This window comes from Dermacentor albipictus, chromosome 5 (genome assembly GCF_038994185.2).
Source record: "Dermacentor albipictus isolate Rhodes 1998 colony chromosome 5, USDA_Dalb.pri_finalv2, whole genome shotgun sequence".
In the NCBI taxonomy this organism is placed as follows: Eukaryota; Metazoa; Arthropoda; class Arachnida; order Ixodida; family Ixodidae; genus Dermacentor; species Dermacentor albipictus.
The window spans coordinates 31,660,076-31,675,667 of record NC_091825.1 but is presented as its reverse complement, the minus strand read 5'-3'; the positions used below and the strand labels follow the sequence as shown (position 1 = coordinate 31,675,667).

Below are 15,592 nucleotides of genomic sequence, written 5' to 3'. Positions count from 1 at the left end.
CTTTTATAATGATCCCGACAGCACCCACTGAGCGCCATTTATTGATTTTTCCACTGCCTGTAAATAAAATCTACAGGTGTCGTTCGTATTGCGTGATTAGCACAATGGTAATTGGACCTTTCATATTGTCACGTGGTAGTGACGGTGAAGAAAGAACACAGTAGCAGTACTGTGAAAGACAAAACTAGCTTTTATTGGGCGAACCTGTGCCCACAAAACAGGATACACTTAAAGCACAACGATAGCGGCGAACACAGTCGGCGATCGTCGAAAATCTGATCAGCGGGTCAAGTGCGTCGGCTTTTATAGAGCAGTCGTCGAATGTTCCAGACTAATCGTTCGGACCCGTGTGCCTTCCACAAAGTTCTACACCATTCGCGTTACGCGATGAAATCAGATAACACAAGGTTCTGCGACAACAGACAGCCAGGTAGAAGCATCGATAACTTTCCAGAAACATCGGATACATTCAGGCGCGTCCCTCGCTGTGCGATTACAGTTGTTAAGCGGTGAAACGTGGTCGCCCGATAAAGATAAGTACACGTGTCAATACCCCCCTCTTAAAAAGCATCGACCCTATGCTAAATACAAGCGAAATAAAAACACCCGTAGCAAAGAAAACAACAACAAAAAATAAGGAATTTCGTCAGCGTCCGTAAAAGGGTTTAAGGCGCACCACGTGGACCACTTCAGATCGTGCGCGGCGCCGCTGTGAATGCGAAATGCCGTCTGGCACGACCTCATATTCCAGAGCGCGAATGCGTCGGATGACCTTGTAGGGTCCGAAATAGCGTCGGAGTAGTTTCTCACTGAGTCCTCGTCGGCGTATCGGTGTCCAAACCCAAACACGGTCGCCGGGCTGGTACTCAACAAAGCGTCGTCGGAGGTTGTAGTGTCGGCTGTCGGTCCTCTGTTGGTTCTTGATCCGTAGGCGGGCGAGCTGTCGGGCTTCTTCGGTGCGCTGGAGATAGCTAGCGACGTCAACATTCTCTTCGTCAGTGACGTGGGGCAGCATGGCGTCGAGCGTCGTCGTCGGGTTCCTGCCGTAAACCAGCTTAAACGGCGTGATCTGTGTTGTTTCTTGCACCGCCGTGTTGTAAGCAAATGTTACGTATGGCAGGACGTCATCCCAGGTCTTGTGTTCGACGTCGACGTACATCGCTAGCATGTCGGCGAGGGTCTTATTCAGCCGCTCCGTAAGGCCATTCGTCTGCGGGTGGTAGGCCGTGGTCCTCCTGTGCCTTGTCTGACTGTATATCAGAATGGCTTGGGTGAGCTCCGCTGTAAAGGCCGTTCCTCTGTCGGTGATGAGGACTTCTGGGGTGCCATGTCGAAGCAGGATGTTTTCGACAAAAAATTTCGCCACTTCGGCTGCGCTACCTTTCGGCAGTGCTTTAGTTTCAGCGAAGCGGGTGAGGTAGTCTGTCGCCACGACGATCCACTTATTTCCGGTTGTTGACGTCGGAAAGGGTCCCAGCAAGTCCATCCCGATCTGCTGGAATGGTCGGCAAGGAGGCTCGATTGGCTGTAGTAATCCGGCTGGCCTTGTCGGCGGTGTCTTACGTCGCTGACAGTCTCGGCATGTTCTGACATAATGGGCGACATCGGCGGTCAGGCGCGGCCAATAATACTTTTGTTGTATCCTCGAGAGTGTCCGAGAAAAACCGAGGTGTCCAGCGGTCGGATCGTCATGTCGGGCGTGCAATACTTCTGGACGAAGTCCTGACGGGACAACAAGAAGGTAGTTGGCGCGGACTGGTGAAAAGTTCTTCACGAGGAGATTGTTTTGAAGCGTGAAGGAAGATAGTCCGCGCTTAAATGCCCTGGGGACAACGTCGGTGTGCCCTTCCAAATATTCCACCAGGCCTTTTAGCTCCGGGTCTGCCCGTTGCTGCTCAGCGAAGTCTTCTGCGCTTATCATGCCAAGGCGTCGGCATCTTCGTCATCTTGCAGCGGCGGGTCAATGGGGGCACGTGATAGGCAATCGGCATCGGAGTGTTTTCGTCCGGACTTGTAGGTTACAGTGATGTCGTATTCTTGTAGTCTGAGGCTCCACCGCGCCAGTCGTCCTGAAGGATCCTTTATACTCGCTAGCCAACACAAAGCGTGATGGTCACTGACGACTTTCAATGGCCTGCCATAAAGATAAGGGCGAAATTTAGCTGTAGCCCAAACGATGGCGAGGCATTCCTTTTCGGTCGTAGAATAGTTGCCTTCCGCTTTTGACAGCGACCGGCTAGCGTAAGATATCACCTGTTCGACTCCGTTTTTCCTCTGGACTAGAACGGCACCGAGGCCTAGGCTACTGGCATCAGTATGGATTTCTGTATCGGCGTACTCGTCGAAGTGCGCAAGTACCGGCGGCGACTGCATGCGTCGTTTGAGTTCTTCAAATGCGGCGGCCTGCGGCGTTTCCCACTTGAACTCAACATCACATTTAGTTAGACGTGTCAACGGCTCGGCGATGCGTGAAAAGTCCTTGACAAAGCGCCTGTAGTAGGCACACATGCCAAGGAATCTACGCACTGCCTTCTTGTCGGTGGGCTGCGGGAACTTTGCGATGGCAGCTGTTTTCTGCGGGTCGTGGCGTACTCCGGATTTACTGATGACGTGGCCTAGGAACAGAAGCTCGTCGTAAGCGAAGCGGCATTTTTCTGGCTTCAGAGTGAGCCCTGATGACTTGATGGCCTCTAGTACTGTGGCAAGCCGCCTAAGGTGATCGTCGAAATTTCCGGCGAATACAACGACGTCATCCAAGTAAACGAGACAGGTCTGCCATTTCAATCCCGCTAAAACCGTGTCCATCACGCGCTGGAACGTTGCAGGCGCCGAGCACAGTCCAAATGGCATAACCTTGAACTCGTAGAGGCCGTCTGGGGTGATGAAGGCGGTCTTTTCGCGATCTCTTTCGTCGACTTCTATTGGCCAATAGCCAGACTTGAGGTCCATCGAGGAGAAGTACTTAGCGTTGCAAAGCCGGTCCAATGCTTCGTCTATCCGTGGAAGGGGGTATACGTCCTTCTTCGTGATCTTGTTCAGACGACGATAATCGACGCAGAAACGTAGGGTTCCGTCCTTTTTCTTCACCAGGACAACAGGGGATGCCCACGGGCTTTTCGACGGCTGGATGATGTCGTCGCGCAGCATTTCGTCGACTTGTTCTCTTATAGCTTCGCGTTCTCGCGGCGAAACTCGGTAAGGGCTTTGGCGGAGTGGTCGAGCGTACTCCTCGGTGATTATGCGATGCTTGGCGACTGGTGTTTGTCGAATCCTCGATGTCGTCGAAAAGCAGTCTTTGTATCGTCGGAGCAGACTTCTGAGCTGCTGTTGCTTAATCACTGGGAGACTTGGATTAATGTCGTAGTCTGGTTCGGGAACCGTGGTCGTCGGGGTAGATGTTGCGGAATCCGAGAGGACAAACGCATTACTGGTTTCCACAATTTCCTCGGTGTACGCGATCGTCGTGCCCTTGTTGATGTGCTTGAACTCCGCGCTGAAGTTTGTCAGCAACACTTCAGTTTTCCCTTCATGCAGTCGAGCGATCCCTCTTGCGACGAAAATTTCACGGTCTAGCAGGAGGCGTTGGTCGCCTTCGATGACACCTTCTACGTCAGCGGGTATTTCGGTGCCGACCGAAATAACAATGCTGGAGCGGGGTGGGATGCTCACTTGGTCTTCGAGCACACTCAAGGCGTGGTGACTACGAGGGCTCTCCGGCGGTATCGCTTTATCTTCCGACAGCGTTATTGACTTCGACTTCAGGTCGATGACTGCGCCGTGTTGGTTCAGGAAGTCCATACCGAGAATGACGTCTCGAGAACACTGTTGGAGGATAACGAAGGTGGCAGGGTAAGTCCGGTCATGAATGGTTATCCTTGCCGTGCAGATTCCAGTCGGCGTAATCAGATGTCCTCCAGCGGTGCGAATTTGAGGGCCTTCCCATGCAGTCCTAACCTTCTTCAACTGGGCGGCGATGTGTCCACTCATGACGGAGTAATCAGCACCGGTGTCCACTAAGGCGGTAACTGCGTGGCCGTCGAGAAGCACGTCGAGGTCGGTGGTTCTTTGTCTGGCGTTGCAGTTAGGTCTTGGCGTCGGATCACGGCTGCCTCGTTTTGAACTGAAACTGGAAAGTCGCGTCGTCAAGTCGTCTTTCGTCGGTGTAGTCTTGGCTTGCTGACTTCGTCGGGACGGCGGCGTGTCGTCATTAGGTCGTCGAGAGGGTTTCTTCATCGACTTCGTCGGCGGCGGAGGATCTTCGTCAGTTCGACGAACAGCAACCGCATCTCCATCGGTTGCTGCTTTTAGTTTTCCGGATATGGGCTCGCAGAGCGGCCCCGAGCTGGACCAGTATACGGTCGGCGCTGCGGTGACAAAAAGCGGCCTGGTGACGGTGAACGGGATGGTCGTCGAGAGTTCCGCTGAGTGGCGGCTAGGTAATCGGCGATTTCACGTGGGCGCTCACCAAGCTGTGGACGCGGCGCGTTGACGGCGAACCCTCTCAGTCCCAGGTCGCGGTATGGGCATCGGCGGTACACATGGCCGGCTTCTCCGCAGTGATAGCAGAGCGGGCGGTGGTCGGGGGCTCGCCAAATGTCCGTCTTCCTCGCGTAGGTGCGCTGGGCGACGTATTGGCGTGCTGGCTGCGGCGGCGGCGGCGGACGACGGAATTGCGGCGTTGCAGGACCCTGGCGCGGTCGCGCAGGGGGGCCTTGACGGCGGGCGACGGCGGCGGCGTAGGTCATTGCCTCCGGCTGCGGTGATTCTGGTTCCACCTCAGGAACTCCAAGGGATCGGTTCACCTCTTCTTTCACGATGTCGGCGATCGAGGCCACTTGAGGCTGCGACGAAGGCAAGACCTTGCGCAGTTCTTCGCGCACAATGGCCCTGATGGTGTCGCGCAGATCGTCTGTGGCCAGTGATTGAATTCCTGCGTAGTGGGTAGAGCTCGTACGGCGGTTGAATTGCCGGTTCCGCATTTCGAGTGTCTTCTCAATGCTGGTTGCCTCGCGAAGGAACTCTTCTACGGTCTTCGGTGGGCTTCGTACCATTGCGCCGAAAAGTTCTTCCTTCACACCACGCATGAGAAGGCGGACTTTCTTCTCTTCGGGCATATCCGGGTCGGCGTGGCGGAAGAGACGTTTCATTTCTTCGGTGAAGATAGCAACGTTCTCGTTCGGTAGCTGCACTCGGGCGTCCAGCATGGCTTCGGCCCTTTCCTTGCGCATGACGCTCGCAAAGGTGCGCAGGAAGCCGCTACGGAAGAGGTCCCATGTCGTTAAGGTCGACTCCCGGTTCTCAAACCACGTTCTGGCGGCATCTTCTAAGGCGAAGTAGACATGCCGCAGCTTGTCGTCGGAGTCCCAGTTGTTGAATGTCGCGATTCGCTCGTAGGTCTCCAGCCAGGATTCCGGGTCTTCAGTCGCTGCTCCATGGAAGGTCGGTGGGTCCCGGGGTTGTTGTAAGATAACGGGGGACGCTGGGGCAGCCATTGAGGTTGTCTTGACCACGATCTTCTTTGTCGCCTCAGGTAGAAGTCCGTGCTCTGGGGGCAGTCCTTGCAGTCTGCGGCTAGCACGCTGGTCTTGGGCGGTGTCGGTTTTGTCCTCGGGCTTCGGGCTTGGATCGCGGCTTTGCGGGGGCGTTCGGTACATGAACGCACTAGCACCTCCACCAGATGTCACGTGGTAGTGACGGTGAAGAAAGAACACAGTAGCAGTACTGTAAAAGACAAAACTAGCTTTTATTGGGCGAACCTGTGCCCACAATACAAGATACACTTAAAGCACAACGATAGCGGCGAACACAGTCGGCGATCGTCGAAAATCTGATCAGCGGGTCAAGTGCGTCGGCTTTTATAGAGCAGTCGTCGAATGTTCCAGACTAATCGTTCGGACCCGTGTGCCTTCCACAAAGTTTTACACCATTCGCGTTACGCGATGAAATCAGATAACACAAGGTTCGGCGACAACAGACAGCCAGGTAGAAGCATCGATAACTTTCCAGAAACATCGGATACATTCAGGCGCGTCCCTCGCTGTGCGATTACAGTTGTTAAGCGGCGAAACGTGGTCGCCCGATAAAGATAAGTACACGTGTCAATATGATACCACTCAGATGCACATTTCCTCTTCTGCCATGGTACCGCAAGACATGTCCATTTCACCTTCGAATTTCGCCTTTTCAGTTTCCCAGAAAGCTGAGGGAGGTACACGAGATGAGCTGGGGAAGTTTTGAAATAGTGCTGACATTGTAGGAATAATTTCATAGGCAATTTTATTATGCTGTAATTGTTCACTTATTTATTATGTCTAATTGATGCAAGTAATGATGTAATACAAGAGAGTTGAGTTATTATACTCAATACGCTATGTTTGCGATGGCCGTCCTGAAAATTAGCACCGGCTAAAGCACTGCATGACGGTGGCTGGAAAGGCATTCCTTAAAAAGAATTGTGTGCAGAATAAAGAAAACACAAGTGCTCACTTGCACAGTCGCCGTCAAAGTGTTACGTGGTGAGGTTCTGCGAATAAGTTAATTTTCAACGCAGCTAGACCCGCGTCCAGGGATGATATGCAAAACTTTTTACTCTAGATCAGCGCATGCTGAAAATCCGAATAGCACGCTGCGTGCCTAGGCTGCAGAAACATTGGCGTCTTCTTGAGGATTCACGCTGCGTAAGCTATTGGCACTGACTGTATGTTCGGAGAGCGAGCTGCTGTTTAGCTTATACGTGATGACCAGCGCCGAGCTCTTGATGGAATATTGGAGGGTAGAATCTTAGAACTTATGCAAGGTCAGGTGACTTCACGACGCAAGTCTAGCGATAGAAGCTCAACAAGCTTTTTGTTTAGTAACACTGATGATCAATGAATAGTCAGAGTAAAGTGAATCTTGCCGTCCGATTTTGTACAGACACGCGGGTACTGCATGGGTTCTATTTCGCTGCAGATTCCATACTAATTCCGTAATGCGCATTCCTAGTGCAATTTTAGCCTGTCTTACGCCTACCGAGTGTTTAGCAATGAGAAGAGGTAGACAGCTGCTCCGTGGGACGTAGCTGTGGCTATGGTAGATGTGATTAGTAATGCTGCATGTGCGAGTAGGCTGTCCTGGATTATAATATGAAATACATCGAGGTACCTACGTTGAGCGATGCTCGAAACTACAGAGCCCCTTATTGTATGTATTAAACCCATCTCAGAGTGCCTCCCATAAAAAGTTATAGGTTAATATATTAGCACTTATGAGCATTCTGTTAAGCTATTTGGAAAAGCAATGTGTGCGAACTTCGGTTGTGTGTTAAATTTGAACGTTTTGATCACTTAAAAGATGAACAAGAAGTTGACGACAGATACTTTAGATACTGGATAATGTCCAGTATATATTAATTACCAACTGAATTGGCAGCCGTTTCATTGACGGATGCTGATAACAGCAGCATTGCGAAAGAAATTAACAATTGCTTCCTCGCAGCAGCAAATCAGCATTCTCTAGGTAGTTATTAGCTTTGCAGAAATTAGTAAATACTGATTTTTTCCTATTTGTATAGGCAATACAAGGCACGTAGTCGCCATGTCCATTGTTCTCGGTCTGCGTAACTGGGAAGGGACTTCCTATTTCTAGAAATGACGCACATTACATCAGTCATGCGTGAAAAGTTTCATCCCATTCCGTTAAGGACAGCTTTACGCGCGTTATACTCATGTTCGTATGCGTCTCGGGAGAAGGAGACCTGTTACTGTATTCGGTAGGGAGAAAATGGGGTTCAAGCGTGCGTACTTTGCAAACTCATACGGAGCCAAACTTTTAAACTCTGTGTTAATATTACTAGCCATTCAAATTCCTACTGCAACTGCTCGACAAAACTAACTTCGCTCGAAATCTTGATTTCTTTAGGGTCGCGCCCAGGCTGTGCATTTATTACATTGTCTGGGCGTATCTTGACAATAGTTCAGCCGTATATTAAGAATAATTAGAGAATAACAGAAGGCCTGTAATGCGACTTGCAGCGTACCGTTTTCCAATATTTCAGTACTCACTGAAGTTACACCTTCTAAATTATTTGATCTAGCAGTTATCTCATTCCAGAAGTAGGCATTTAGTAATTTGTAGCCAACCAAACGCTCTTCTGAATAACCTTCCTGCTTTATCCCTCTCTTTTCTCCTCTTCCTTCCCAGGCATCTTTACAAACGCATTCTACGAACAAATATACTATTCTAACTCGAACTTAGGTTCGGGGCCTCCTATCCAAATACATGCGAAAGGAGAAATCGTTTTTCTCGGCAACCACTGCACCAAATTTGATGAGGTTTGTTGCATACAAAACAAAGAGCTAAAATGAAGTGATTTTTTGTAGCGAATTTTTATTTTGGGCTGGAAATATTGTAATAACGCTTTTTGAAAATCGCACATCTAGAGAAAACGAAACTAACATTTTTACAACTCTGTAACTCAGCAAGGAAAAACCATATCACAATTCTGCAACATACATCTCGTAGTACGTCTAAAGCGCGCAAAATTGATGTATATACACCAGTGTCAAATTGAGCCCTAATATGCCAGTTGGACTTTTGCAAAACCATTCTAAGCCATGTAACAGATACACGTAATATATAAATTGATACAGCAAATTTGTCCACTTTGGATGATCTGACGGATGCAGTTGACAGTACTACGTAGCTGTTTTACGAATTTGTAAACTTCTTGCTACCATTTTTTTATTGTTAGCCACTTTTGAAAGTTTTTTTCAAAAATTTGGGCCATAACTCAAGATTGCGCTTGCAACAGTCACTGGAATATATCTTGCTCCCTCAAATGCAAGAAATTTCATTAAAATCAGGCCCGTGGTTATCTCGGAAAAGCATTACTGCGTTTTACATGTATTACAATAAGCAGTATCGGAGTTCAGCCCGAGCTATAGGTTTAGCTTGGGGCTCCAATCTAAATGCATGCGAAATCGGCAATAATGTTTCAGAGGAACCAGTGCACCAAATCTGATGAGTTATGTCAATTTCAAAGATAACGTTAAAATGTAGTGATTTTAGAAAGCGATATTTTATTGAAGCAGCCTGCTTGCTTTACGTAAATGAAAAAAATCGCAAGATTACAAGGAACAGCACTTGACGTCCACATTTCTACCTCAGCAACTAACAACGATATCGGAATTCTGTAAACTGCATATAGTAATACATCTAAAGCGGACAGCTATGATTTATCATAAGCCACCCTGAAATATGCTACTAATTTGTGAATTTTGATTTGAAAAACCTTTCCAAACTATAACGAATTCACATAAGTCGTAATATCATGCATAAAATTTGTTCAATTATGATGCTCCAACGGAAGCAGTTTATGGAAATGCGTATTTGTATTACATGGCTGAGTTTCAGATTTGTAAACTTCATGCTTCGTTTCTTAGAGTTGATAGATTTCCTGCAATTGTTGTGAAAAACCTAATTGTATAAATGAAAATTCTATTTGCTGGAGCGACTGCAATTTTGCTCTCTTTCTTACATTCAATAAATTTCGTTCAAATTGGTTTGTGGTATTTTCATAAAAGCATTCCTGTGTTTTGCATGCATTTGAGTACCCGGCATCGGAGACAGGCCCGAGTTAAAGCTTCTTGTTCAAAAATGGGTCACGCCACTTCTATAGGAAAACCAAGAAACAGAATTCCCCACGTATCCGCAAGCCCGTAGCCCCCGTGGTGCAGAAATAAAAAAAAAGAACGCTCAAGAAAAGCATATTCAACGGAAGCTGAGCGGGAGCCGTTACCTCGACCATCCGGAATGACGAGCAGCTGTCTGGCCATTTTTCTAGAAAAATAGTCGATTCATTGATAGTAGAGCAAGTAGGTATCCGTCTTCGACATAACGCTGATACATAAGCGAACTCATTTCCATATGCCAAGGGGAAGCGACAGTCTAAGGGTGTGCTTCTTTTTATTGCGTTCTTTTTTTAGTTTTGCGTCATGGCCTACGTCATGACGCAATTTTAGAAATATTTAAGGTTGGTATGCCACGCGGTGGCGAGAAAAGGAAACTGAACGAAATGTCCCTAATTACTGGGCATGATACGGCCACGCAAAGAGTATTATTACGCGCAAATAAACACATGCTCTCCGGCAGGTGGGAGTAGCCAGTGCCTGAGCGATCGGCGGCAGCCTTCTATTCCGTTCGGAGCGGGACAGCCTCCGGCTATTAAGAAAGCAACTCAGTTTAGTTCGGCACAATAATGCTTGTTTAACGCGTACACGTCACGTTGACGTGCTGAGTTCTCGCGGTGTTGTGACGCTGCGTGATAGACTGGCGAAGTGGGCATAGTCCGAAAACTTCTGACCAATAGCAGAGGGCTAATGGCAAAAAGGCGTCGAATCGGAAATACTTCTTCTTTTGCTTGGTCGAATCAAAATTAGTGGGAACACGTCATAACAGATGGGGGGCTATCGCGGTTTTTCTTGAGGTCACGTGACAGACAGGCAAAAAAGTGTGGGTGGCCCCATAAAAGCTGTTGACCAATCGCTGAGGGCTGATTGCAGAATTGGAACAGAAAAGTTCGAAACAGCTCTAGGTTATAGGGCACTTGCTTTCAGCGGTAACTTGATGAAGAGCGCCGATCTCGGGGAGGGAAAGCTTCGTGCTGCCGCTTGCTTTAAAGCGTCACTAGAACTCGAGTATTTGATTCATATTCGAAATGTGAAATATTCGCACTTACCTACAAAAACGTAAAGGAAAGAAAAAAGTAGTGAGCTGTAGGTGGCCAGTCGCCAGACATACCTGCATTATTCTCCGGTAAAGGTCCTCGTGGCAAACGGTGCCACACATCAAGATTCTCTTCAGCGATGGCGCCAATCCTGGTTCCAAACTGAAGACCAGCTTACGAAACGCAGTGGGAAAGGCACACAGGGTCGTCACCTGGAAGTAAACGCGTGTTTAGAGGATGAGTGCTAAATTTGACACTTTTTTTTTTTTACACACGAGAATTGAGTTTCTGGGTGCAGCGTTTCAATGTAAGTGTGATTTCTCTATGGGTAAACAAATAAACATCGTAAATTCCTTAAGACACTAGCCGGCATAGTCCAATGCTCAAGTATCTACATGCCCTCCGAGACGCGATCTCTTCTATATTAGAAGCAACATACACAAACAGTGAGCTTATACAGGAGGCAGGCGAAATAGTTTCAAGCTAATAAGCCTAAGTCGAGCCTGTTTAAGGAGTACTGGTCGCATTGTTAGAGGTGTTTCTGCTTGTGTAGCTTGAATAGTGCTATACATGGAGGCGCCCTTAAGATGCACCCGCAGGCAGTATACATAACGTGTGTCCTAGCTAACAGGGCGCCAAGTTAGTTATACGAAATGCTTAGGATATGGGACGATGAGACCGATGGTGTGTTGTCACCTCGCGTACGCTCGTAAATTTTTCTGCTAGTATTGATTAGCTAATTAGCAAAAATTATTTTTAAAATTTATTCTTGCATATTTTTGTTTTCTCTATTGTAAAATTGTTCTTCGCCCTCGAAATCATCATATACAAAACTTAGCAACTAGCAAATTTTCCAAAGTACGATCTTTTCGAATGCGTTGCACATTTCAAAATTCGAATTTACATGATCCCGCAACTAATTATAAATATAGGTAATTATTTTTGCGCAATATGTAACCAATCATAACAGTAAAAAAAAAAAAACTCTCCAGCGTGTGCAAGGCGACTGGTGGAAAGACACGTTGGTTCCGTCATCATTTCTTGCAGCACTTTTATTTTAAAAAGCTAGGCCCGCGTTAGCAGGGACCAGGAAGAAGTATTCGAAGGGAGGAATCTGCCAGGCTGCTACGCCGCGATGGCGGGCCCAGGCAGTGCGATTAAGTCACGGTCGGGCGAGGAGAAAGTGCAGTTTTCAACGCAGTACAGCAGATGATGCGTCCGGCGCATTGCCGTTGTTTACATATTCTTCAATGGACGCGACGCACAAAATCACTATATCGTCTCGTATGTTGTAAATTTTCCCACATTTCAATCTGTAACTTCAATAAATCGAAGTGACGGGCAAAATATTTTACCAACAGCTATCAACGAGTACTGTCCTTATTACATGTCGTACTGCGCTTTAAACGAGCTACCAGCAGTAATTGCGGAGCAGACGACGTCTGCCGACGCTGCCACAGTTCACTGGCTCGCATGTGGTTTGAGCGCATGCGTAGTTCACCTTGGGAGGAAAAGCTCCCAATTTTGGACATACAAGCTAACACGTTGCTTCGCAATCTGCAGGCTTTCCGTCTTTATCAAAGCTCTCACGGTCTTGCACCGCTGGCTTCTCGAACTTCGCGTGCACTTTTCACGTTGCAACAAAGGCGGGAGCTTTCCATCCGTGCTTATTTAAAATGGGGCGGAAATGTGCTGTGCCAAACTACAAGAGTGGCTACACATCCTGCAGAGAAAAGGTATTTACCTTCAAAGTTCCTGCTACCCTGTACGACCGAAATGGTGGGTTCGTGCAATTCTTAGCCCGCAACAAGTACTTCCGAATGAAAGCTGTATAGCAATTACCAAGGGGACCAGCAAGAGGTTGGTGGTGTAATATTACACTTTGACCAGCAGGGTGGTAAGAGAGGAAACGGGAAGCTCCGGACAAACTCGCTGCCTTCTCGCAGTATACCTAATTAGATAGCAGTGGCAAAGAGATCGAATCGTTATGTTCGAAAATAGACCCACAGGATGCAGAGCTATACGTAGTGCACTGCGCGCATTTTCCTTTGTACCAGCGTCCTATGGATGGTCGGACACCCGAAGCGATGCTATCGCAGGAGTTGGCGGTTCCCAGCATTGTCATTAACGATTCTTTCAGTCATGTAAGACATGATGGGGAAGAAGTTAGAAGAACAATCTAAATATGAACAAATGGCATAGAGGGTAAGTACCATCATTCGGTGGAACAAATATCATACCTAACTTATCGATTCCGCGTTGAAAAAAAAAAAAACGTACATTATAGTTTTGGCGTTCTAAGAAATACATCACGCTTCTAACTGCTCTGTAAGCGACAATTTCGACTCATTTGGAACCGGCGAAGAGGTGCAAGAAGCACACTCATTCGTGCGTGAAGCGGGAGTGTTGAAACACCACCAAACGGCTTTGAACCGGCGAGCCTCCATGGTGATCGCGCTGCGCCCGTTCTGCCTTCTGGACGAGGAGACTCACGACAAAGGGCGCGTCAGTGCGGTGCCCGACGCCTTGACTTTATTGGGACGCCCGACGGAGCGCTATTTCGCCTCCTCAAGAATTCTTGCTTCGTGGCCGGGACACGGGACATAACGTGTTGCTTTTTATTACGAAAGCAATACTGCTCGCACTTTCGGCCCATCGGTGGTAGTGGCGCCTCCATACACAGCTGTGCGTCACGTGACCGTGTGACGTCACGCCAGACCGAGAGACGGGGCCCCAGCTCGTGGCGTCGATGGTGGAGGCGAAGCCTTGCGCGCCGCTGCTGCGGTGCTACCTAGAGAGGGCGCTCGCTGGTGTGACGTCACGCTAGGAGGATGAATGGGGCTACAACTCGGCTCCTCACAGTGGTCGGCGCACTGCTTTATCCTATGTCGGATGATGTATAGCCATAAGTTTAACAAAGGGCAATCATGTCCACACCATCAGCCGAACCAAGGCGCAGCCAAGGGTATTGCTTTCGCAATCTTCCAGGCTTAACCAAGCTAAGCCTTCAGCCAACTTTTATATCCCTAATGTGTTTTCTACTGGCAGTCTCTTTGTGTAATGCCTGGCTTTATGTTCTGTTCTAACAGTATGGCCCCTTCCCTGTAATGCTTAAACACCAGATGTATTAAACATAAAAGCTAATAGAGGTATTTATATTATTTCAATGACTTAATAATATTGAACGAATAAAAATATTTCTATCCACATAGAGCAAAGCTAAATGCTGCACAAAGTTGTATTTATAGGCGCATAAGTAGTGCAATAACGTTACAACACTACGCTGTAAAAATGTTTGCGTCCTTAATGGTGTTTTCTTTTCGCACTGGTAACACACTTACCGTTAGGGTCTCACAAAAGTTTTTAGAGGACGACAACAGAGCTCTAACTAGACGTGCGAGGACGGAAGACGTAGTTGAAAACTATGTAATTATTATATTATGTGATGTGTAATATGCATTGTGATATTCCACAGCAGAGTTTCATATGTCTCCCTGCGAAATTTTCTTGTCGGATATTTCTGCTTACCCTAGGTTGTCAGAGCGATTAGTTTTCAACTACGTGTCTTGTCCTCGCACGTCTATAGTTATAGCTTCGCTGTCGTCCTTTATAAATTTTTGTGAGGCCCTAACTGTAAGGCTGTTACCAGCGCGGCAACACACTATAAAGAGTGTAAATATTTTTACATTGTATCTAGTTCTTAATGCAACATCTTTGAACGAAGGGGAAGGAGGAAAGAAAGGGAGGAGGCAGGGGACGTTGACGTGAAAACAGCGCAAAAAGAACGGCACACGGCAAGCGGCAAACGAACGCAGAACACCGTGCGCGTCCGCCTGCCACTCAGGAGACAATCGGCCTAACGCCTGCAGGAATAGGAACGCCACGACCCGCACACCCGTCAAATGTGAAGTCGTCAACGAGGTAACGCTTTTGGCTGTGGGAATTTGCATCGGTTGAACCGGTCGATGTCTCAACGATCGACTGAGAGCCCACGAAAGGAATTTCAAGACAAAATCAGGCACCCAAAACATTGGCCTTGAACTCTTTGACGTGTGGTTGTACGCCGTTTCTTGACCATACGATTATAAGATGTTACCGCGATCAAAACAACCGAGAATTTGTCTGTTGAACGTGGTGCTGATTGTTGTGTCACCCTTAAACCTGCTTCTATTTCTAGAAAACCGCTTGATTATTTTTAATGTTGACTGGTAGAGCGCAATTCCTTTCCCGATTCTGTTGTTTCGTTTCTTTTTTTCGTCTTTATTCTTCTCTTTCTTTATCTTATTCATCTAGTGGGACGTGCGTAACTCCGAGAGGCGCCAGGGACGCAGTCTGCTGGGGCACAAGCGAGTTCCTGAGGTTCCACACACTTACTCGTCTCCTCAATCGCTAGGTACACTGCCACGCACACAAAAGCCACCAAGCTATTCTCCACAACACCCCACCCACATTCTACGTTGAATAGTCCGCCCACGCTCGTGTACCTCGTGATCCCGCGTTTTGTTGCTAATTGAATTTTATTCGTAGTTTTTAGGCGCCCAAAACCAAGATATTCTTGTCAGACATTATAGCGGGGGACTTCGGATTAATTTCAACCACCTGGGGATATTTCGACGTGCACCAGTACAGGGTACACGGGCGTTTATTTCCGCTTGGTCATTATCGAAATGCGCGGGCCGCAGCCACGATTTTATCCTACGCTCCCGGTATTCACAGTGCCACGACAACGCCATTACGCCACCACGGCGGCTCGCTTTGCAGCTCCCCGTATGTAATAAGCTCAACGGAAGAGATAAATTAGTGGCTGTTACTTCGATTACGTGGCCACCTTGAAATGCACAAATGTAACTTGATTGGTATTGAAATTTTTCTAAACTTTCGAACATA

General features: G+C 47.9%; 1 protein-coding gene across 2 annotated transcripts in view; it reads right to left on the bottom strand.

Annotated features, from left to right (window-relative positions):
- Nucleotides 1-15,592, bottom strand: part of LOC135913847 (uncharacterized) — an 89,455-nt gene that overhangs the window by 15,759 nt on the left and 58,104 nt on the right. For both annotated transcript variants that reach the window (XM_065446548.2, XM_065446547.2), the window contains exon 7: nt 10,780-10,917. In XM_065446548.2, the coding sequence (XP_065302620.1) occupies nt 10,780-10,917 (138 nt within the window). The remainder of the gene's footprint in view (nt 1-10,779; nt 10,918-15,592) is intronic.